We start from the raw sequence: 23,301 nt of genomic DNA, 5'->3' as shown, positions 1-23,301 counted from the left end.
TGCATAACAGGAAACACCCGCATACGTGTTTCTATACTTCTGAAAATATACTCCATATATTCAAACAGCTCCTCGTATGAATATATGGAGTATATATATATTCAAACAGCTCCTCGTATGAACCAGTTTATGAGCAGTTCGCGTGATGAACACTTGGTGGCGCTGATACCCGGATGAGCAACTGACATTTAAGAAGACGAAGAAGAAGCAGCATCAACAGTTGGTCCATGGAGACAAGGGACGCCCGGGCGGTTACTATGCAGAAATTAAGCACTGAAGGGCTGGAAGTTGGCAACATGTGGCCGTTTTATGTCGCCTAACTTATGTGAAACTGTATTAGGCTATGAAGAGTGTCGAAATATATCTATTGAGCACTTTAATTTCGAAGTGCATCGTTTGTAGTTAGCTAGCAAACATGGTTTTAGCCTTTAGCTAGCTGACGCTGCTGTCTCCAACACAGGATGAAACAGCCCAGGATTGTGTTAGCTGCCGTTAAAATGACATGTAAACATGTACCAGTATATATATGGAAGTGTATTAAGTCATAGTTAACCAGGCAGGTAGGAAGAGTCAGCTTAAAGATGTGGAAACGAGGCGGCGGTCGAAGCTCCGCTCTGGACCGAGCCCAGGCGCTGCTGTCCGCCAAGAGGAGCAGCAGAGGAGACGCTGAGTCTGAGCAGGAGTCCACAGCCAAAACACGGGGACACACAGTGAGTGGGAAACTTTAACAATGTCTCAGTGAACTGCGGTGTTATTCTGTGATGTTTTAACACCAGAAACTCTCTCCTCTCTTTCTTCTCAGGGTGCTGTTGGTGGGTCTGTGAAAACCAGACCTGCTTTCCCAGATCCACACTTGTTATTGTCAGATCTGAGTGACCTGTCCTCGGTGAGCTCAGCGCCTGGGCATGGAGCTGCTGACCTCCTGGGCTCTGCCACTCCTGCTGCTGCAAAGACTCAGGGGAGAGAGGGAGATTCTACCAAGGTAAACAATTCCCTCCTGAGACCCAGCAATTCATATTTGTCCTCTGTAGGGCACATGACACTGCAGCCAGCCTTTATTTCAGACAGCATGCATGCAGTCCATTTAGGCCCTACTGTGCCTTTCAATACCCATATTACCATACTATTTAGTATGACAGACAAAGATTTAGTATGCCCAAAATACCATGATGTTCTACTTCATCCGCGAAAAGATGAAAGGCAGCACATTAAAGTGACTAGTGACCTGTCAAATAGTAATAACAGGGATATTAAATGTTTAAGTGAATAAAATAATTATAAAGATTACCAACATCAAAAGGACATAACGCTTAGGTAACAATGCCAGAGAGTGCACAGCTTATGTTATTTTACTGCCGTGAATATAATCTGTTGGAATCTGCAATGTGTGCAGTTCTAACTTAAAAGTTTAAATGACATAGATTGCTAAGTAACAACAGCAGAGCTCTCCAGACAAATGGCGTTTTGTTGGATCTCCAAGGTAACATACAAGGACAAGAAGGTCAAAGTGCAGCTGCAGTACCTACGAAAAGTAAAGAGAAAATGTATTCAGAATGTACTGTGAAAAGCACATCCTCTTAGTGATGTAACATATGTGGGGGTGCAACTAACAGAGCACATCCTCTGTCTTTCCAAAATGGGGTTAATTGCAGCACAGGTTTTATTATAAGATAAGGAGCTAAGTGATCAAGTTTATAATTTCTAGTCTTCTCAAGGATGTTTTTTTTTGGTTTGTGAGAGTCTTAACTATATAATGTTAAGATGCTATAAGTATATGTTATTTTCAAGACTTGCTTCTACTCTTTGTCAACCATTTCCCATGCTTCAGGAAACAGAGCACAGAGTAATGCAGAAAAAGTTTTGTTAGATTACTGAGGACGAGTCAGGGATAGGTTTTTTACCTTGTACACTCACACGATATGTTTCTTACATCCCAAGTTCTTAAATGATGGTGGCGAAAAAATTTAAACCTTTTTTCTCTCAGGATTCAGGAGGGTATTGCTCAGGACATAAATGCAATGAAAATTTAGCACTGAAACTCCCACACTTGGAGTCCAATATGACAACAGGCCTCCACTTTTTGCTTTCCTCTTCCAGGACCTCAGACCTCAGAGCTCGCTGGGTGGAGGAGGGAGCAGATTCTTAAAGAAAGCACCACCACCTGCAGCTAACAGCAGCCAGTCGCCTGTCAGGAGGGGCCAAATGCAGCAGGACCCTGAACCCAGGTACAGCTCTGTGTATGTGAGATAAATAAATGTCATATTGTAATTTAGGGAGAGTATGTTTGTCTGTGTAGAGGCAACATTCTTAAACAAGGACAGGTGGCAAGATGGTGCATTCAGGCTGATACTGTTGCATCTGCAGGGGGTCATCCATATGTCCCAAAGCTCTGTATTGTCTTGATATAACACACATGACACGCTTTTCAGAGCTACATCTTCTCGAAGTTTTCTGTTGCTCCTCTATTGATTTTTGTAGTCTAGATTGGTGAGGGAAAAACATTGCATATGTTGGATAATATAGGAACAATGCTAAGGCCAGGGTGATGGAAACATGTAGAGGGACTTTCCTGATGACTCAAGTTCTGGGAGAGAACTGCAAACAACACAGATGTTCTCCTTAAGCTTGTCATGGCAGGTGCCTGAACCCAGATACGGTTCTGTTTGTGTAAGATTAAAAAAATGTTATATTGAGCACTAGATTGGGGGGAAAAAACCTTTTCTACCACCAGATCCACTGATTTAACTCAAAATATGTCCAGACATATGTCCACCTCTGCTGCTGAAACTTAATTCTTGTGTTACTCTCTTTATTCATCCCTCTGCTCAGATATGTGACATCTTCCCAGCGAAGCTCCCAGACTGCTGCTCTGAGTAGACTGGCTCAAATTGAGAGCCGCATCCGCAGCCGCAAGCAGGTTCAGGAGCCAAAATCTGCTGAGAATCTAAACTCTGACTTTGGAATCTCACCACCACCAGTGGCCCAGTCCCTGGAGGCTCCTGTGCAACTCTCAGCGCAGTCCAGCAGTGACCAGAGCCTGAGGGGAATACGTTTCCTCAAGAGCAAGACAGACACAGCTGGTAACAATAGTAATACGTCTCTAGAAGGCAGAGATGTTAGTGCCAGGTCCAGGTCCAGGTCCAGAGCTGCTCATGTCATAGGTCCTTCAGCTGGTTTGGAGAAGAGGTCAGTGAGAGGAGTGAGAGGAGTGAGTCTGGAAAGTGATGAAGAGGATATGAGGAAACTGCTTAGAGACTCAATGGATTCATCAGACAACAGCTTCTTCATACCAGAGAGACCCTCCTCCACCAGAGCAGCAGACAAGGTACGAGGCTGTTTTTGCTTTGCTTTCACTCCCTTTATTTTCAGCACGGTAAAGATGTAAAAATGTTTTTTTTTTTTTTTCCAAACGATTTCTAATGTAGAAAAATAAGTTGAAGCAGTTTTTTTGTCAGTTCAAAACTTTCCTTTCTTCCAGATGTTGAGCAGAAGCAGTCACAGGGTCCACTCCTCACCTCCGCCCACTGCTGTCCTTCCCTCATCCTCCAACACAGCACCTCCTCGCTCCCCTGCCTCCCCTTCTCTCCGTGGCTCTCCTTTTCGATACACCGGTCAGGCTCAGGCCCACTTCAGCCCCTCTGTGCTCTCCCCAGCCTCGTCTCCTCCCCGTGCCTCCCCATCTCCTCCACAGAGGCTGAACTCCCCTCATCACAGGGTGGGGAGTCCACAGCGTTCACTCTCCTCCATGTCAGGCCGCAGTGAGGTGCATTCTCTGGAGGAGCTCTTCTCAGTTGGGCTTGGTTTTGAAGATCCCCACAGTGAGATGAGTTCAGTGAGCTCTGAAGGTGAGAGACGTTTGTCTAAATGTTTTAATGATTCACTGAGGTCAAAATACCCAGCCGATCATTTTGCAAAACAGGGAAAAACCATGTTGTTTTTGTTCATTAATCATGTTTTATTTTTCGCTCCTTATCTCATGCATCCTAGATGGACAACAAGGTACACAAATCATCCCTCAGCAGAACCAGAATTTATACAGAATTACTGTAGCTGCTGTGCAGGGTGTCACCTGTCCAGGATGTCATAGGATTTTAAAACAGCAGATTATCTAGTGTTTGGTCACCAGGTGCTTTTAATGTATTTTTGATATACATGAATAGAAGTTCTGCATTAGATAATGTGTTGAAAGTTCTGAGGATATACGCTATCATTTATAAAACTGTGATATGATCTGTTCCAGACTTCAAGATAAATGTGATGACATTAGACGACTTTGTTCCTGCTACTCTTGGATTTACTGAGGAAACTCCAGGAAAGGAGGTGTGAATTGTTTTCTTTAGTGTAAAATCACCTGAAAATAAGAATTATTGTGCTTTTGTAAACTTAAATTGAGTCGTGTATACCTACAGCAGTTCTTTGTATACGGAGTGCGCCATGCTGCACCACCATATTTCTATGGTGGCCCAAAATGGACAAATCAAACACACTTAAATCACTGAGTCTGTGCTTTTTGAGGAAGAAACGTCTGCGGATAATTCGGCTCCTGATAAAAAAGTTCATGAACATTGAAGGTATTCTAACTAAGAGAAGTTTCAGGTGGTTACAATCTGCAGTTCTCACTGTTAGATGTCACCAAATCTGACACACTACTCCTTTCTTTAAAGGAAAATGTTATGAAATTTTCTCTATTATTTCTAACCATTATGAAAAAATCTTGCACACTAGAGAGAGCAACTCAAACAGTCAAAACCTGATTAATTTAAAACCTGCATTGCCTGTTTTTGGCCACTTGAGGGCAGTAAAAACAAGCTGTAAAAGCAACATTGAAATACTATTACCCTTTAAGTTGACATAGCAAATCACACAGTTGCTTAATTACACATCCAGCAGACACGGAGCAAAGTTAGCATTCAGTTGGAGTCGTGTTTGTGTCAGCCTAACAAATTTATATCCAGTATTCACTCAAGGGCTTAAAGAAAGTAAAATTTCCGTACCTGAAATGTGTTTGCCTCCGAAGGACTCCTTATGCTGATGTGTTTGCTTACTTCCAGCTGCCTAAACGGAAAGAAGCAAAACCCAGTGCCCCTCTTCCTGGATCCCCTAACAAACATCGCCAGGGGCTAGGTTTAAAGAAGATAAAGCAGAAAGAGGAGCCACAGCTGCAGCAGCAGGATGAGGACTCGTTGGACTACCAAAGTGACTTTGAGAGTGAGAGCAGGACAGAGCCAGATTACAGTGCCAGCCAGGTGTCAGAGCACTTGCAGGGAGAGGGAGATGAAGAGGAGGTGGTGTCAGAGGTCAGAGAGGAGGATTTGGATTCAGACGCGTCCCGCAGTCGAAGGACAAAAGACGATTACTCAAGTACTTTCTCAGACACAAGTCGCTCCTGCACCTCACGGACGTCGGATCGCAGTCAAACAGCCAGCAGAAGCAGGGACTCCAGATCATATGTGTCAAATGACAGCAGGACCTCTCGCCAGTCAAGGAGGTGTGCTTCAACTAGGAAGGTTTTAAAAGAGGCAGCGGTACAGACGCAGCCTGATCCACTGGCTTACACACAGCCCACAGGTTAGTCTGACATACATGGCATTTGTGTGTATAAAGGCATAGTTAAACTTTTTTGAAGTGGGGTTGTCGGAGGTTCTTATCCATAGTCAGTGTATTAACTTCAATAGATGTCAGTCGGCATGTCGCAATGTGGAGAGGATCTACCATGAATATAACAACTTGTGAACGCACCTGGGAAAAGCCCAGACTGCGTCTCACAGGACTCTTGTGCCCAGTGTTGATCCATTTTCTGACATGGCCAGTTGGAGTTGATTTGCCACATCTTTTAACTCTGGCAGCAGCACGCACCAGTGACCATGACTCCGCCAATGTACCGATCCGTTTTACTTCGCATGAGCTTCTGTGACATTGTCGTAATTCTGTTCTGCTAGAGCGACATACAGCCAGCACATCATCTGTGCTTTTAACGGGTCCAGTGGGCTCCTCCTGAGTTAGAGTATAGTCAGGGTTCGTCTCGAGGGCCGTTTCCCCATGTGATCCGCCAAAACAAGTTCACCTCTGCCAAACGACTGTGATGGGTTCAAGAAAAAAAACAAGTCAGCATTTTCCCCCGATAGCAGTAAGATAATCAGTGATTCCAGAGTTTTCTCTAGCACTGACGCAGTGCTGTGGAGATAGATCTGGCTACACAAGACTATCAATACATGAACTATAGATCAGTACCTCACACAGCCCCACTTCAGATGTGGTAGGGCAACTAATCATCACCACCACCATATTATTTCTTCACAGCATTCATCAAGTTATCAGGATTAATTTGACAGCAGAGGTGTTGCATACTGAGCTGCAGTGTTTCTGTTTGCCCCCTGTAGGTATGGCTACTTTGGGTCCTGCAGTGGGCATGACTTACATGGATCCCACCCCGATGGTCGCTCACACTCTCAGTGCAGAAAAGGTGGAAGGTAATTAAACAGGACACAATACAACATCAGTACACCTGGACTTTAATCCAGATGGTCACTATAATGGAGAGTGACAGAGTTTGTACAAGGGTGATGCAGAATTTCAAGTGAGTCACACTCCTTTTAAATAGTGTTGTTGCTCCATCTACACGTGAAATGCTGTTGAAGTTTGTAGGATTACTTTGAGTTGATTCAGAGTATGCCTTCAAAAACTTGATAAACAAAGTAAAAAAAAAAAAAACCTCAAGAAATAGATTAATGATATAGACTAGTTTTGGGGAGCTTGTCCAAATACTTTACCTGTACAACCGAATGAATGGAAGGGAATTAAAGATAACATGGAACAGCACTTTGTGAAAGTGTCTTTACTATCAACTATCATCACCTATCTATCAACTGTCAGACAACATTAATCTGTAAAAGTAGGTTTTGAGACGAGATTTAAAGACGTGAACAGAGTCAGCTGAGTCAGTAGAGCTCAGTGGGAGGCTCTTCCAAAGCTGAGGAGCCAGAACCAAAAAGGCTCGATCACCTTTTGTTTTTACCCTGGACTCTGGAACAGGTAGATGACCCAGACTAGCAGACCTGAGGGGCCTGTTTGGACAGTACTGCATGAGAAGCTCGGTTATATACTCCGGTGCCAGATCATTGAGAGCCTTGTATGTCATTAAAAGCGCTTAAAATGGATTCTAAAAGAGACAGGAAGCTAATGCAGGGAAGCCAAAATAGGTGTGATGTGTGAAGATTGTTTCGTTGTTAAATTCGAACAATTAAGAGATGATGTGTAGCTTTACAGTAATCAAGGCAGGTGATATACAGTTAGGTCCATAATTATTTGGACAATGATACAGTTGTCGTCATTTTGGCTCTGTACACCACCACAATGGGTTTTAAATGAAACAATGAATACCTGCTTAAAGTGCAGACTCTCAGCTTTCATTTAAGGCTTTTTTCAAAAATGTAGTATGAACCGTGTAGGAATTACAACCATTTCTTCACACAGTCCCCCGACTTTAAGGGCTCATAAGTATTTGGACAAACTAACATAATCATCAGTTAAACAGTCAGTTTTAATACTTGGTTGCAAATCCTTTACAGTCAATGACTGCCTGAAGTGTTGGACACATAGACATCACCAGATGCTGGGCTTCTTCCCTGGTGATGCTCTGCCAGCCCTTTACTGCAGCCGTCTGCACTTCCTGCTTGTGTTTTGGGTGTTTTGCCCTCAGTTTTGGCTTCAGCAAGAGAAACGCATGCTCAGTTGGATTCAGGTCAGATGATATGACTTGGCCATTGCAGAACATTCCACTTCTTTGCCTTAAAAATGTCTTTGGTTGCTTTTGCAATATGCTTCAGGTCATTGTCCATCTGCACTGTGAAGCATCATCCAATGAGTTTTGAAGCATTTGGTTGAATCTGAGCAGATAATGTAGCCCCAAACACTTCAGCTTTCATCCTGCTGCTCTTGTCAACAAGACAAGACTTCACTAGAATAAATACAGAGGGTTTATCACAAGATGCAAACCATTGGTTAGCCTTAAAAATGGAAGGGAAGGAACTGCTCATGATCCAAAGCACACCACCTCATCAGTGAAGCATGGTGGAGGTACTGTTATGTCATGGCCATGTATGGCTGCCAGTGGAACTAGTTCTCTTGTATTTATTGATGATGTGACTGCTGACAAGAGCAGCAGGATGAAAGCTGAAGTGTTTGGGGCACCATTATCTGCTCAGATTCAACCAAATGCTTCAAAACTCATTGGACGATGCTTCACAGTGCAGTTGGACATTGACCTGAAGCATACTGCAAAAGCAACCAAAGACATTTTTAAGGCAAAGAAGTGGAATGTTCTGCAATGGCCAAGTCATATCATCTGACCTGAATCCAACTGAGCATGCGTTTCTCTTGCTGAAGCCAAAACTGAGGGCAAAACACCCAAAACACAAGCAGGAAGTGCAGACGGCTGCAGTAAAGGGCTGGCAGAGCATCACCAGGGAAGAAACCCAGCATCTGATGATGCCTATGTGTCCAACACTTCAGGCAGTCATTGACTGTAAAGGATTTGCAACCAAGTATTAAAACTGACTGTTTAACTGATGATTATGTTAGTTTGTCCAAATACTTATGAGCCCTTAAAGTTGGGGGACTGTGTGAAGAAATGGTTGTCATTCCTACACGGTTCATACTACATTTTTGAAAAAAGCCTTAAATGAAAGCTGAGAGTCTGCACTTTAAGCAGGTATTCATTGTTTCATTTAAAACCCATTGTGGTGGTGTACAGAGCCAAAATGACGACAACTGTATCATTGTCCAAATAATTATGGACCTAACTGTACATGCTTGGCACACGGGAGAAGTCGCAGTTCTGTTCCTTCACCACTAGATGCCACTGATTTACCACAAGACAAGTGCCATCTAGTTCTATTATATTGGAGAGAAGGCAGATATCTCCAACACTCGATAATTCACACAAAAACAGTCGAGGTGTTCCTTTAAAAGTTTGATATTTTGCTGTTGTGTTCAAGTATTTATCTAATCAGTTATAAAAGCTGGTGGTGGTACTAATAGTGGGTCCATCACAAGACCACATTTGCGTTAAACCCAGTTAATGTGCGTTTGGGAGTGCTGAAGCCATGGTGCTTATAATATAGTTTTTATGTTTCTCCCTCAGCTCTCAGCACCTTCAACCCAGCTGCATTCGCCCTCAACGAAATGTTCAAACAGCAGCTCGCCATGATAAGGCAGTTCATCGACAGCAACCGACACCTTCACTCCAGCCTGGTGCAGAGCCTGGGACCACCAAACTACAGGTACACCACACTGGAGGACACCAAGGAGGTAAAGCATACTTACACATACAGTTATGTACGAGTACAAAGTTGTGGATGATCCTGATTGTTTGCTTGTTCTGCAAAGCTTGGCAAAACAAAAGAAATAATTTTAATCGCTGTTTCAAATTGGTTGAATATTCAAATTGTGAAAGAACTCTGATATTTTCTCAATATATTTATCTTTCATCACAATGAGACATTTACTGCCCACAGCTTTCCTGCATTCACTGATATGTCTTCATTCTCTCCACAGCACATTCACAAGCATAGACGTCCCACACTGACAGTGGAGGAGGCCTTAGAGGAAGTGCTGCAGGAGATGAGAGACAACCATCATATCTGACCACTGGTACTCAGTGTCTGGATCACTGAAGGGATTTGCCATGTCTTTCTCAGTAAATAAGTTTTATACATAATCAAATTACATTTTTCTACTATGAGAGGAATTACAGTATTTCTTGTTAATCAGATGAGAACATGCCATGAAGAGTGGATGCTTTTGTTAAAGTGCTATCGTGTCATAGAGTTTTTAATTTGTGTCAAAGGGCCCAGACACACCAAGACGACAGCTGGCCGTCAGTCAATATCAGGCCACCAGTGAGCGCCTGTCACCCTAGTTTTTGCTGTGTCCCACAGTTGGCACTAGTCGGCCCTTGTCAGCTCTTTCGGCTGTTTTGGCACACTGAATCAGAGACATCGGAGAACGTACATGGTAGTTGACCGTTGGCTGTAGTCTCTGGATTGGTGTGTCTGGGCCTAAAGTTAAAATCATGCAGTGTGTACTCTGTGTATGAGATGGATCATTTTGTAAAGTCAGTGTGTGATTCGAATGAGATGGCCTCTGTCCTTCTCTTTTAATGCACAAGTTAAATAAATCCTTAAAGAGGAAAATCGGTGTTTAAAAATATGTCGACACACACAATTCTAAAAGAATAATTATCTGTCGACAACTACAGGCATTTTTAACATATTAATATCTCGGATATTATAAATTTAGCAGAGGAACTCACAAGATGTGTACCTGAGTGTGACAACATTTAAAGGAACTCATCAGTTTTGGAACAGCATAATACAGGAATTAAAATGTTGGAAGCAAACCTCACCATCTGTATTACAATATTTAACACACTGCATTTCACGCCAGATAAAAGGTTAAAGAGGATGAAAATGACTTAAGTATTAATAAAAAATTGTATAAATAAATACAGGAATAAATAAATAAATGCTAAAATATGTATAAAAAGAAATGCTAAAATAAAAAGAATAAATAATACATAATTGTTGAAATAAATATATAAATAAATAAAAGTTGATGATTAAACAGGACATAAAGAAATGTATTAAATTTCTACATTTTTGAAAAATTACATTATTTTATGATTGTTTTCCTGACATCAGCATTTATTTATGTATTTATTTCAGCATTTGTTTAGTTATTCCTGTATTTATTTATACATTCATTTGACATATTACATTTTTCAACATTTATTAAATAATCAGCTGTTTAAATAAAGATGCCTGCAAGTGAAGTAACAAAATGTTTATTTAAAAAATAACACGTACAGTACGTATACAGTCATACCAGATTTTGCAATCTCCATCACCAACAGTAACTTTAAATGTTCTAATGATAAGTGCAACATTGGACATAATCTAAAGACAAACAATGTCAGGATCCAGGAACATTTATTAGTGATGTCGGGGGGGTGATGTGGCATTTTTGGGGTTGTTGAAGGCACAAATTCAGGTTGCAGTGTGAGCTGTCAGTAGGGGTCGTTGAAAGGGTAGTGAGGATGTCCTGCATCCCTAGGAACACGTTTTCCTTCCACCTGCAACATCCAGACCAAAGTTAATACATTTACCTGACAGTTTTTAAAAGCCAGACTGCTGCATTATCATTAGCAGTGTTTTCCAAAAGTACATACAGTGTCCACTTATGGAAAACTATGCATTACACACTTTTGCTTTTTACCAAACTGCTCGAGAACGGCTCATGCAGTGTAAGTTGTTCAGGGCTGACACTGATATTTTGTCATTTAAGTTGTAACCGCTGCCAATATCCTGGTCATTTAAATTTGGTTCTCAGTTCACTCAGTAGACTGGAGCAATTTTGGCCAGTACAGGCCAAAAGTTTGGACACACCTTCTCATTCAATGCGTTTTCTTTATTTTCATGACTATTTACATTGTAGATTCTCACTGAAGGCATCAAAACTATGAATGAACACGTGGAGTTATGTACTTAACAAAAAAAGGTGAAATAACTGAAAACATGTTTTATATTCTAGTTTCTTCAAAATAGCCACCCTTTGCTCTGATTACTGCTTTGCACACTCTTGGCATTCTCTCCATGAGCTTCAAGAGGTAGTCACCTGAAATGGTTTCCACTTCACAGGTGTGCCTTATCAGGGTTAATTAGTGGAATTTCTTGCTTTATCAATGGGGTTGGGACCATCAGTTGTGTTGTGCAGAAGTCAGGTTAATACACAGCCGACAGCCCTATTGGACAACTGTTAAAATTCATATTATGGCAAGAACCAATCAGCTAACTAAAGAAAAACGAGTGGCCATCATTACTTTAAGAAATGAAGGTCAGTCAGTCCGGAAAATTGCAAAAACTTTAAATGTGTCCCCAAGTGGAGTCGCAAAAACCATCAAGCGCTACAACCAAACTGGCACACATGAGGACCGACCCAGGAAAGGAAGACCAAGAGTCACCTCTGCTTCTGAGGATAAGTTCATCCGAGTCACCAGCCTCAGAAATCGCAAGATAAAAGCAGCTCAGATCAGAGACCAGATGAATGCCAAACAGAGTTCTAGCAGCAGACCCATCTCTAGAACAACTGTTAAGAGGAGACTGCGCCAATCAGGCCTTCATGGTCAAATAGCTGCTAGGAAACCACTGCTAAGGAGAGGCAACAAGCAGAAGAGATTTGTTTGGGCCAAGAAACACAAGGAATGGACATTAGACCAGTGGAAATCTGTGCTTTGGTCTGATGAGTCCAAATTTGAGATCTTTGGTTCCAACCGCCGTGTCTTTGTGAGACGCAGAAAAGGTGAACGGATGGATTCCACATGCCTGGTTCCCACTGTGAAGCATGGAGGAGGAGGTGTGATGGTGTGGGGGTGTTTTGCTGGTGACACTGTTGGGGATTTATTCAAAATTGAAGGCACACTGAACCAGCATGGCTACCACAGCATCCTGCAGCGACATGCCATCCCATCCGGTTTGCGTTTAGTTGGACGATCATTTATTTTTCAACAGGACAATGACCCCAAACACACCTCCAGGCTGTGTAAGGGCTATTTGACCAAGAAGGAGAGTGATGGAGTGCTGCGGCAGATGACCTGGCCTCCACAGTCACCGGACCTGAACCCTGTTGAGATGGTTTGGGGTGAGCTGGACCGCAGAGTGAATGCAAAGGGGCCAACAAGTGCTAAACACCTCTGGGAACTCCTTCAAGACTGTTGGAAAACCATTTCAGGTGACTACCTCTTGAAGCTCATGGAGAGAATGCCAAGAGTGTGCAAAGCAGTAATCAGAGCAAAGGGTGGCTATTTTGAAGAAACTAGAATATAAAACATGTTTTCAGTTATTTCACCTTTTTTTGTTAAGTACATAACTCCACATGTGTTCATTCATAGTTTTGATGCCTTCAGTGAGAATCTACAATGTAAATAGTCATGAAAATAAAGAAAACGCATTGAATGAGAAGGTGTGTCCAAACTTTTGGCCTTTACTGTGTACATATATATATATATATATATATATATATATATATATATATAAAGCCCACTTACTTCGATCATTGGTACAATGTAGCGCCAGCCTTTGTTCAGGGCTGTAATACTCTTCATCTCCTCAGCTTCAAGGGTGAACTCAAACACCTGACAACACACAAAACGTTAAATAAATATAATCCACACCTTCACAGAATTTTCAGCACAATTAGCTTTTAAGTAATTGCAGGCAAAAACTGAACCTCAGAAAATCTCATCAAGAAGCCCATCTTAAAAAAGGAAATGAATTGCTTGGAATTAAATTTGACTCTACCTGAATGTTCTCTTTGATTCGGGACTCTGTCACACTCTTGGGGATTGTTACCACTCCTCGTTGAGTCTGCCACCTGCAAATACAGCAAACTTTAGATGTATGATCACTGGGGAGTTCCTTGACTTTACCTACTAGTGCTTATTTTAGCCCTGTTAGTACAGATCACTAGAATCATGATGTAAGTACCATGACACTGTCACATCAGGTGGCCTCTGGTTATTCCCACCTCTACAAATCATGTTAACAATGTGCAGACAACTGAAAGTAATGTGCACCTCCAACACTAACAGCACTCTTTGGGAAATAACTAGTTGCAAAGTTCATATGATTTCTGGTTATTAGACTACAATATGTAAATGGGGTGTCTGAAGGTATCAGACAGTTAAATTTAATGCTTTTTAAACCCTTTCAAGACACCTTTTAACCTTATTTAGGACTGATTTTTGGACAAATCATGTTTTACCGATTAAAGCATTTCAGGTAAGTAGTACATAGATATGTGGTCTTATGCAGACATAGGTGTAATGTAGGAATATGGTTATTAGAGTGAGTTGAGTTAATCTATTTTGCCAACAGGTAAGTGTAAGTATGAAGTAAAATGACAGTATTATATATATATTTTTTTTAAAGATTTGTAACATTACAAATGTGAGCTTTTACAAAAGAGTTTCAGTCATTTTCACAAAAATATTAAAAGATGTGTAAATGAAACAAGATGAAATATTTGAAGCAGTTAAGTTTAAGTTAAGTTTATTTCCTTTATTAATCCCCCTGAGGGAAAATTCAATGTTTTCACTCTTGCTTGTCAATTACACACAGGTCCGAAAGACACACACATGCACAAACAGGACCTATACATGCACAAATTGGAGAGATGTCAGAGTGAGGGGGCTGCCCTAGGTGAGGCGCCCCGAGCGGTTGGGGGGTTCGGTGCCTTGCTCAAGGGCACCTCGGCAGTGCCCAGGAGGTGAACTGGCACCTCTCCAGCCACCAGTCCACGCTCCATATTTTGGTCCGGACAGGGACTCGAACTGGCGACCCTCCGGTTCCCAACCCAAGTCCCTATGGACTGAGCTACTGCCGCTACTGAGCTCACAAATTCAAGTTTAAGACTATTTAATGACTTTTAAAGCCTGCAACTTCGTACTAGTCATTTAGAACTAAAGCTTCTTGGATGAGAGGCAAAATGTCTTCTAGATATGCAAGCAAGTCCAGTTGTCTATGATATAGCACCTACAAGACTTTCTTAACGTGAGCGAACATCATCATTAAATCTGGTCGCACTTAAATAAGGTTTGGGAATTAAATCATTTTGTGTGGCCACAAGAAAATTATTGTTAGTAATTATATGGAGATGACTGTGGTGTATCATCAGTAGCTGTAGCCACTTGCAAATGTGGACATTTTTGACTTGATTTTATTTTAATCTAAGGATGAATTACAGTGACACATCAGTCACTTGTGGTTACGTATGGAGTCATTAGCAAGAGAGGCTTAATTCAGCTGCTCAGAATGTACAGGCTCACACATGGACAATATGCTGACCTCAGGGAAGTTATAGATTTCATCATGCACCTGCTGGAAAGATGTTGAAGACCAAAACTAAGTCCTAAGCCTTGCATCGTTCCCGGAGACTGAATATAGGCAGTACATTGCTGGAGGACCTGAATATATTTGTCCCGTAGATTCTTATGTAAAGTTAAAATCATATCATATACCAGTGGTTGCATAGGTCGCATCTCTTGAAAAATCCTATGACTTGAGAGCGGCAGACACACACATCACAAAATTAATTTACAATAAAATCTTTCTTTTTCAAACTTTTGATGTCACTCATATGTTTGGGATTTTGGGATTCGGGCTGTTTCATATTGTGTAATTACCTTTATCCACTGCATAAAAAACAGCATCACTCCAAAACTGACAACCATGCCACAACGTTGGGAATTTAAATCATCTCGTTGCCATGCAATAAGAAAGGCCACGGAATAGGATCTCATTTATTTGCAACCATGCAAAAAAAAAAAAGTTTCTTTAATGTTACCTGGCAGGCTAATATACTGTAGTGTATGCCATTGTTGTGTTTACAGCTTGTTACATGGCCCCCAGTGGCCACAATAATTATTGCAAGTTTACCTGTTGATTAATTTTGCATTTCTGATTTCACAGCACCACTTTATTACGATGAGTTTGCTTTAAAAATTACATAAACTTGCTCACAGGGATTCAATCTAATCAGTTAAGTGAAGAGTAAACTCACCTCAGGATAATCTGAGCAGGGGACTTTTTATATTTCTCTGCGAGGGTGGCCAGCACAGGCTCCTCAAGCAGAACAGGCTCATCTGGATGTTTCCAGGCCCGGTCAGGAGAACCCAGAGGGCTGTAGGCTGTCATCACCAGGCCACGGTCCCGACAGTGGGCCAGCAGCTCTACCTGGGCCAGGTAGGGGTGGCTCTCTACCTGCCCAACAAAAACACAGAGATACCAGTGTCATCTGTGGCTTCAGGAAACACCAAACTTGAGACGTGCTACAGAGGTGTTGACATTTAACACTCTGTACCTGTAGGACAGTGGGTTTGATGCTGGCGACTGACAGGATGTCATCTATCTGCCTGCTGTTGAAGTTGGACAAGCCGATGGATCTGACGAGGCCCTTTTCCACCAGCTTCTCCATGGCAGCCCAGGTCAGCTTGTAGTCAATGTCGTCATACAGCAAGGAGCCGTCCTTGTTTCTGGGGAAAGGAACGTCTCCTTTTCTAGGAGATACAAAGCAAAGACCACATTCAAAAGAAAAGCAACCAAAAACAGATTGAAGTGGAAAATGAGTTTAACTGTAGTCTTCAAATTCCATCTCAAGATAACAAGTTAACCATCCTATTATCTTGGGATATGAAGTTAATGAGCTCGTTATGTAAAGACAAAAGGTGGTTTCCTCAGGATAACAAGTTAATCACGTCATCATTAGAGTTTAGTGGAGGGTGAGCTCACTGGAAGGCGTAGGGCCAGTGGATGAGGTAGAGGTCCAGGTACTCCAGCTTCAGGTCCTTCAGGGTCTTCTGGAGAGCTGGCTCCACGTCCTCTTGGTGATGTTGGTTGTTCCAGAGCTTGGATGTAATGAACACGTCTTCTCGTCTCAGGGCCTGGTGCACAGAAAACAAGTCAAAAACAGTTTGGTCAACCGCGATGGACGTATTTTTGTTATTTTAGGTTACAGAACACAAAACATTCTTCTAATGCAGTCTGGTGAAGCTGTTTTACCTTGCCAGGGCCGAGTGTCTCCTGTAGGGCTTCTCCAATCTCAACCTCATTGGCATAGATGGATGCACAATCAATGTGGCGATATCCAGCCTCCAAGGCCCAAATGACTGCTTGTTTCACCTGTGAGAGTGGGAAAATACGGCAACTGATTATTGGCAAACGGAAACTAAAGCAGCAGTAAATCAATTTTTGCCCTTGTGCGGGCATTGGAATGTGCAACGCTGATATATTACTTTATGAAGTTAAAATGGCAAACTTGTTTGTAAGTATTCATTAAGCCATTCATTTTCCAGGGCTGGAGCCTACCCCAGCTGACACTGGGCAAGAGGCGGGGTGAACCCTGGACAGGTCATCAGACATAGAGACAGACAACCATTCACACTCACATTCACACCTATGGCCTATTAAGAATCACAAATTAACCTGCATGTCTTTGGACTGTGGGAGGAAGCTGGAGTACCCAGAGAAAACCCACGCTGACACAGGGAGAACATGCAAACTCTGCACAGAAGGGCTCCCCAACCCTGGAGTAGTTGCCTATATAAACCTTCACGTATAAGGAGCAACATTAACAGTCAGAACGTTGACATGCAGCTTGAGAAAGTCTAATTATTGGCTTCCCAGCAAGCAATAGTCGTGATTTAAACGTACTGGCTATATTTAACTTCGATTTAGTCTAGCTACATGTAACCCAAATCTAGCTGATTTAATTTTGAAATTGATTAAATGTAATTTTCACCATTGCAGATGGCGTGCGGTATGATATTCAATCACGTATGGAGAGTCAACAGTAATTAAAATATGTTTATCTACACTTTTTGGACATGGTCTCTACATAGCCGTATAATTGATGATGTCTACACTTTGGCTAAGGCTAGACGTCTACCAAATTTTCACTGACAGCCCAAATTCAGCTGTGATTTAGCCTAGACGTCAGGTCTTCATGTAGACGGCTATTAGACGTTTTTTAAACCAAAAAATGCTTGCTGGGTTAGTCCGACTGAAACTGGACTATCCATAGCTCGACTAACACACCGAGATGATTTGAGTGAAAATCGAACTATTGCTGCATGTATCCACTTAGTCCGACTGCAGTCATAGCAGCACTTCAGTATATAGCAGTGCAGTAACTCCTGGAAAAACAAATAAACACCATGGCGACCGAGAAGCAGAAGACGCACTTCTGGATGGACAAGGAAACTACATTAATGCTCCGCCATCTTCATTCCTCGATAGCTTCCCCTTCGGGTGAACCGAGCTAGTTCAATACGCACTATATTAAAAAGGACTCAGCGCCGCCTGTCGAGGTGGAGTCAGACGTACTTGGTCAGAAATTCAATTTTCTCTTCTGCATGTATACTAAGACAAGACGAGAAGTCCGACTTGACTGATTAGCCGAACTATGAGCTTAGCTCTACTACTGCGTGCATGTAAACAAACTGTCTTTGAGTCATGTGTCTGTCCATCTCACAAAAGTAAGTCTAATATTTACTCTCCTTTCAACTCTGTTTTTGGTCTCCACCAACCCTTGTGTCTCTTTAACTGCTAAATGCTCAACCATGTTCACCAACTAGTTGCTTACTTTGTCAACTTTTGGTGCTATGCAGGTAGCAATTGTTACATGCTTTACCCCCTATTGGTAATGATGTGCATTGCGTAAGCTTTTTAATGACTGACTCAGGTGAAGCTGCTTGGCCTGATTGAGAGGGGAAAATCTGCTCACTCTGTCTTTCATCTTCCAGCCCCGACAACAGCAGCATAGTGGTGACCAATACGATTCAGATTTTTGCCTATGTGTCATAAGTCTCTGTTTTTTGGTGGGTCCGGTAGTCCTACTTTTGTGGTAACATGTCTGTTAGCTTTAGTTTTTTTGATGGCATAGGTTAGAGGGAAGAGCCCAGATCCTATGGCTCTTACTGGGTTGGTCTGTAGCCATTTCCCATCTTCCATCTTTCCTTAAAACCAAAACAGTGAGTTAAAAGAGGCTATAATGCTCTGAGTCTAATGATAATTCTCTGTGGTTTCATCACTATGAGTAACACTTCTCATTGTAAATATAAAAATATTGACTTGTGCAACTACAGCGTATGAAATTACAGACAGATCAAGGATGACGGGAACTGGCAGACAGAGGCCAGCTGCATTATGACATGCATCTGTAAGACAGAAATCATGATAAGACGCCTGTTTTCTCTACAAGAGCATATAATTGCAGCCTGTACCTTTCCTGGCTCACTCTTCCACGTCCCCAGTCCGAGGAGGGGCATCTTCCGGCCCGTGTTGAGAACTGCAAAGTCATTCATGCCTCTCAGAAGCACCTAGAAAGGGAGAAGGAGAGCATGATTCAGTCAGTGAGGGGAGCTGCTTGGCTTACTCAGATGTTTAAAGCTGCAGTAACAAAGATTTATGTAGAAATACGCCCCTCTTGTAAGCCTCTGGGGTTGTCAAGATACCAGAATTTTAAACTTCAATACAACACTAGTATAAAAAACAATACTAATACCTCTTGATATTACTGCAAAATTAAAGTCATTGGCACACAACCTGCAAACACTGATAAAAAGTCACAGAACACACACATCCAGTGACATGGTGGATTACTTGCGGGAGAGAATATCGCAACAGCCACAGGTTCAGGACCAGATGATTTATTCCTTGTTGTTTCATTTATTGTTTCTTTGTTTACACATAGAAAAATTTACAAAAACCTACAATACATCATTTGCTAAGGAATGTGAAGGACCTAAAAACCCTCTAGGACCGTGAAAGGTGGCATTCTTCCCGCAGAATATTATAGGAAATAATCACAGACAACAACGCATCCCTGAAACGCCCATCTGCATTTGTGCAAGGTGTAACACCTAAGTGCAACAAGCAAAGAGAGGCAAAGGCTGCCATGTGTAACAATTGGGGAGTAACTGGCTGTAAAGTAAATACATCACCAGGAAGAAAAGTTTCATATGAGCAGTTTGTCAAGCTCAACTGCACCGACACATGAACTGAATAATTATGAGGAGGACTGTGCCACAACAAAAACTATGGTACTGCAAGTTGACTGTGAGGGGGAGTAAATGGAAATGAATCAGTGAGGGAAATAAAGGACGAGGTTCATTCTGAGTTACAATTATTCAATATAACATAAAGGTGCTACGCAAACACTACCCCAGCATCAAGCTGCAGCTAAATTAAAAGTTTCAGAGGCAATGCAGTGCCCACTTGGGAGATCTCCCCAAACCAGTTTGGTTGTAAACAAGACCAGGCACACCTGCATAGACCACAGCATCTTAATAACACAGGTACATCAAGCTAATGTTCCAGTAAAGCAAACAAAACAACACGAGGAGCCAAGATATAAAGCAACAAAATACTGAATTACTGTTAGCAAATTGTCACCTTATTGGGAGGGTGTCCATTCCCAAGGCACTTCTTTTAAGACAAAGTGATGAAGCATTGGCCAAAGAAAAAACTCCATATCCTGATGAATCAATGTTTAAAATGCACAGCTACAACTGAAAGAGTTCATGTCAGGAGACAGCTGCATGATATCTGTCACGCAGCTGTAATGACAACATCAAACTGTCTACATGTGGAGAAAATATTAAAGATTGGAGAGGTTTTACTCCACAAGTCCAACTCTGTTCTGCTTCACAGCTGTTGGAAAAGGGATTTATTCTTTTACAGAACAATGAGCCAAAACAAGCTCTGCCAGGCCTGACTGTCTGAGGAAGAGGAAGTGGAGTGCTGCTGACTTGCATTTCCCTCCAAAGTCACCAGACTGAACTTTATCACCTCACAGCACACGCTCTCGAATGCTCTAAAATGAGGTGGAATAATCCATTTGATTAAATAAAGATGAGACATGAATCACTGCAGATTGTAACAAGAGAAAACACTCAAAGGTTTTCTATACCCCAGAACTATAAGAAAGCTTCAGCAGCCACATCAAGGCAAGAAGTAAAACTGATTTCATCACTGAAAACAAAAAGCAAGAACGTGGGGTCTCATGTCCAGAAAAGATTTAGAGAAAATCATTTATGCCTTCATTTCAGCAGGTTGGACTATCATAATGATCTCGTTTACTGTCCCAAAAAGACCATTAGACAACTTCATATTTAACAGCTGCTTGCTCCCCCTCGTCATTAATTGTCTACAAGTTGTAATAAGTTCAACTAAAGACAGTTTATCCATTCATTAGAAGCTAAAATATTCAGTAATTCCCTAGAAGAAAAGCAAAGTTTAGAGTGAAGTCTATTGATTCATGTCTTATTTGTGTGCTCTTTTAATGTCTTTGCTGAAAAAACAAACAATAAAATCAATCAGTCTTTGTCTTCTTTGTGCAGCACTTTGCATCGAGCATTTTAATTGACTGTTAAACACTACAAGAAACAGTTGTGTCACCGCTAAAATACGACATCAAATGTCTCTCTCTGTCTCAGCTATATATAGAAAGTAAAGTAAAGTAAAAATGGAGGTAAATGTTGTCTTAAAATGTCTGCTAAAATATGCAGTGATGTACAAGTTTTACAAGAAGTTTTGTGTGGCATGTATATGTTTTTTCTGATATTAAAACTATTAAAAACAATACAGTTTTCCTGGACATTTGATTGAGTTCTGTCTCTCCTGCACTTTTATTCACATTATTAAATTCTATGCAGCTTAAAACAGCACTGTAAATGCACTCTTGTTTTTATTCTGCTTCAACTGACTCTATTCTCCTCTCTATTGTGTGTTCCACTGCATTTCTTTCCACAGTTTAGGCAATGAAAGTCAATCTGCACATCACTTAGTTTACCTAGTCTAATATGGGGTCTCGATCCTGCTTACACACACAATGCATGCCTAAATTAAGTTTTATATGAATGAGAACTGAAATGGTGTAAAGCACCAGCTGCTTAAAAGTATATTTTCCTGGATCTTGTCAAAATCCATCCTGGTGTGTCAGCTGATATCCAGGAAAGTCACGCGCCTCACCTCAGTTATTGTCCTCTCTCTAAGCAGTTGTTTTAAATCTCACGACGACAAGACGTAGTCAATTTGCAAAACAATGACGCCTGCATTAATATGCAGCAGTCAGTTTCACTATTACACTGACACTTTATGCTTTATTATTATACTTTTACTTACTGTTTTACAGCTGTTTAAACCTCTGTGAGTGTTTATGAGTGCTGTTGATGTGCAATCACTGTCTCATTATCTAACTTAAACTTCCTCCATTTAATGTTCATCCTGTTTTTACTTGTGTAATCTTTTTATTTTTAAACCATTTTTTTACTAGCATTGATAGAGGAAGCCTGAGATTTTACATTTCTCTGTAATGTAATGTCACTGTTGTGCGTAACGCTGTAATAAATCAACGTGGGCTAGCAAACGTTAGCAAGCAATAGGTGATGCAATATGCAAAAATTATACATTATTAACTTCACACAGTTTATTAGGACATAGCCAGTAAGTGTATGGCCACTCGGTGGTCACTGTGACATCTATTCTTGAGCTATAACACAAAAATAACAGCACATTAACGTCAAGTCACCTCGTTAGAATAGCAGCTAACGTTAACTAGCTTTAGCATCTCCTGGTAAAGACTTGAGAGAGAGCCAACTGTCCGCTTTTTATTCGACACCACAGGTTCGCCATTTGCAGATTTATGAACTCACTCACCCGCTTCCCGCTGTGAAAACACAAACGACGCAACGCCTGCTTTAGGAGCTGACATTTCAATGACTGCATGATCGCTTCAGCTCAGCTCAGATATTACATAACATTAAGCTAACGTTAGTCAGCAGCGGCTCTTCAGTTTTCAGTTTAAGTCGACGACTTACTGTTTCAAGATTTTAAAACCTGTGGCTTCAAATGGGGACCTCTTCTTGTAGTCCTCCTGGGTGGGAAACGTAGGCAGGAGTGTTTTTTTTCTGCCAAATGTTCAAAAACACCACCTCATTTTGGTGACATTTCCTTTTCCGGGATGATGATTCCCTACTTCCGGTAAAAATATATGGCAGCCCTAATGAAGAGACACCGGACAAAGGCTTCAACTCAAGCTGGAGATACCAATATTAATAGTGTAATAAGGTACTAATTACACTACTTTTGCGTTACTTTTACCAAAAATGACCTCAGAAGAATGAATAGGCATTTTAAATAAATGATCATGTTGTTTCACAGAAGCTCCAGTTTATTACAGTTCATTTCAAATCCAGTGCTGAGCAGGTCTGACACATTCATGCATTCACATGCACTGGTTACCGCTTTGTATTGCAATCCCCTATGGGGTGCCGTTTGTAAAGTGGCTCACACTGAAATTAATAGCAACATTTTGCCACATTTAGCTTCAAATAACATTTAAAAAAGTGGTGTGAATTTTTTTGTCACTTTTTACCACATTAATAGCAATATTTGAAATATGTTAAATATAATGTCACAGTTAAATCTGAATGTTAAATGTAAAATCTAAATGCTAAATCTAGATTTAGATTTCACATTTAGATTTATATTAAACATTTAGATTTAACATTTAACATTTAGATTTAAGATTTAGGTTTAGATTTAAGATTTATATTTATATTAAACATTTAGATTTAAGATTTAGATTTAGATTAAACATGTAGATTTAACATTTAACATTTAGATTTAGATTTAACATCTAACATTTAGGTTTAACATTTAACATTTAGATTTAGATTTAACATTT

At 41.1% G+C, this 23,301-nt stretch overlaps 2 protein-coding genes across 4 annotated transcripts; one reads left to right on the top strand and one right to left on the bottom strand.

The window, feature by feature from the left end:
* The first annotated feature begins 206 nt into the window (after positions 1-206).
* Positions 207-10,193, top strand: c6h19orf44 (chromosome 6 C19orf44 homolog). Of its 2 annotated transcripts, none has more exons than XM_078168594.1 (10): positions 207-710; positions 803-982; positions 2,098-2,225; positions 2,830-3,325; positions 3,479-3,845; positions 4,241-4,320; positions 5,052-5,568; positions 6,381-6,470; positions 9,143-9,281; positions 9,556-10,193. In XM_078168594.1, the coding sequence occupies exons 1-10, from the start codon at positions 582-584 to the stop codon at positions 9,584-9,586; spliced, it is 2,157 nt and encodes a 718-aa protein (XP_078024720.1). In that variant the 5' UTR covers positions 207-581; the 3' UTR covers positions 9,587-10,193. The 2 variants fall into 2 exon arrangements, with proteins under 2 accessions (XP_078024720.1, XP_033476912.2); XM_033621021.2 differs by having other exon boundaries at positions 9,143-9,309.
* Positions 10,194-10,827: 634 nt separating this feature from the next.
* Positions 10,828-22,574, bottom strand: akr1a1b (aldo-keto reductase family 1, member A1b (aldehyde reductase)). Of its 2 annotated transcripts, none has more exons than XM_033620970.2 (9): positions 22,433-22,574; positions 18,836-18,931; positions 16,614-16,733; positions 16,344-16,495; positions 15,916-16,111; positions 15,616-15,815; positions 13,356-13,428; positions 13,103-13,189; positions 10,828-11,131 (listed from the first exon to the last, which is right to left on the bottom strand). In XM_033620970.2, exons 2-9 carry the CDS (start codon positions 18,914-18,916, stop codon positions 11,066-11,068), a joined length of 975 nt encoding a protein of 324 aa, XP_033476861.1. In that variant the 5' UTR covers positions 18,917-18,931; positions 22,433-22,574; the 3' UTR covers positions 10,828-11,065. The 2 variants fall into 2 exon arrangements, with proteins under 2 accessions (XP_033476861.1, XP_033476860.1); XM_033620969.2 differs by lacking the exon at positions 22,433-22,574 and adding an exon at positions 22,272-22,411.
* Between the last annotated feature and the right edge of the window lie 727 nt (positions 22,575-23,301).

Source organism: Epinephelus lanceolatus, chromosome 6 (genome assembly GCF_041903045.1).
Source record: "Epinephelus lanceolatus isolate andai-2023 chromosome 6, ASM4190304v1, whole genome shotgun sequence".
NCBI lineage: Eukaryota > Metazoa > Chordata > Actinopteri > Perciformes > Serranidae > Epinephelus > Epinephelus lanceolatus.
This window is presented reverse-complemented; position numbering and strand designations above follow the sequence as displayed.

Coding starts and splice junctions, on each gene's coding strand:
- akr1a1b (XM_033620969.2), bottom strand. CDS start 22,340: ATGCAGTCATTGAAATGTCAGCTCCTAAAGCAGGCGTTGCGTCGTTTG. Junction 18,932..22,271: donor GTTTTCACAGCGGGAAGCGG/GTGAGTGAGTTC, acceptor CTCCCTTTCTAG/GTGCTTCTGAGAGGCATGAA. Junction 16,112..16,343: donor CACTGGCCCTACGCCTTCCA/GTGAGCTCACCC, acceptor TGTATCTCCTAG/AAAAGGAGACGTTCCTTTCC.
- c6h19orf44 (XM_033621021.2), top strand. CDS start 582: ATGTGGAAACGAGGCGGCGGTCGAAGCTCCGCTCTGGACCGAGCCCAG. Junction 4,321..5,051: donor AGGAAACTCCAGGAAAGGAG/GTGTGAATTGTT, acceptor GCTTACTTCCAG/CTGCCTAAACGGAAAGAAGC. Junction 5,569..6,380: donor GGCTTACACACAGCCCACAG/GTTAGTCTGACA, acceptor TGCCCCCTGTAG/GTATGGCTACTTTGGGTCCT.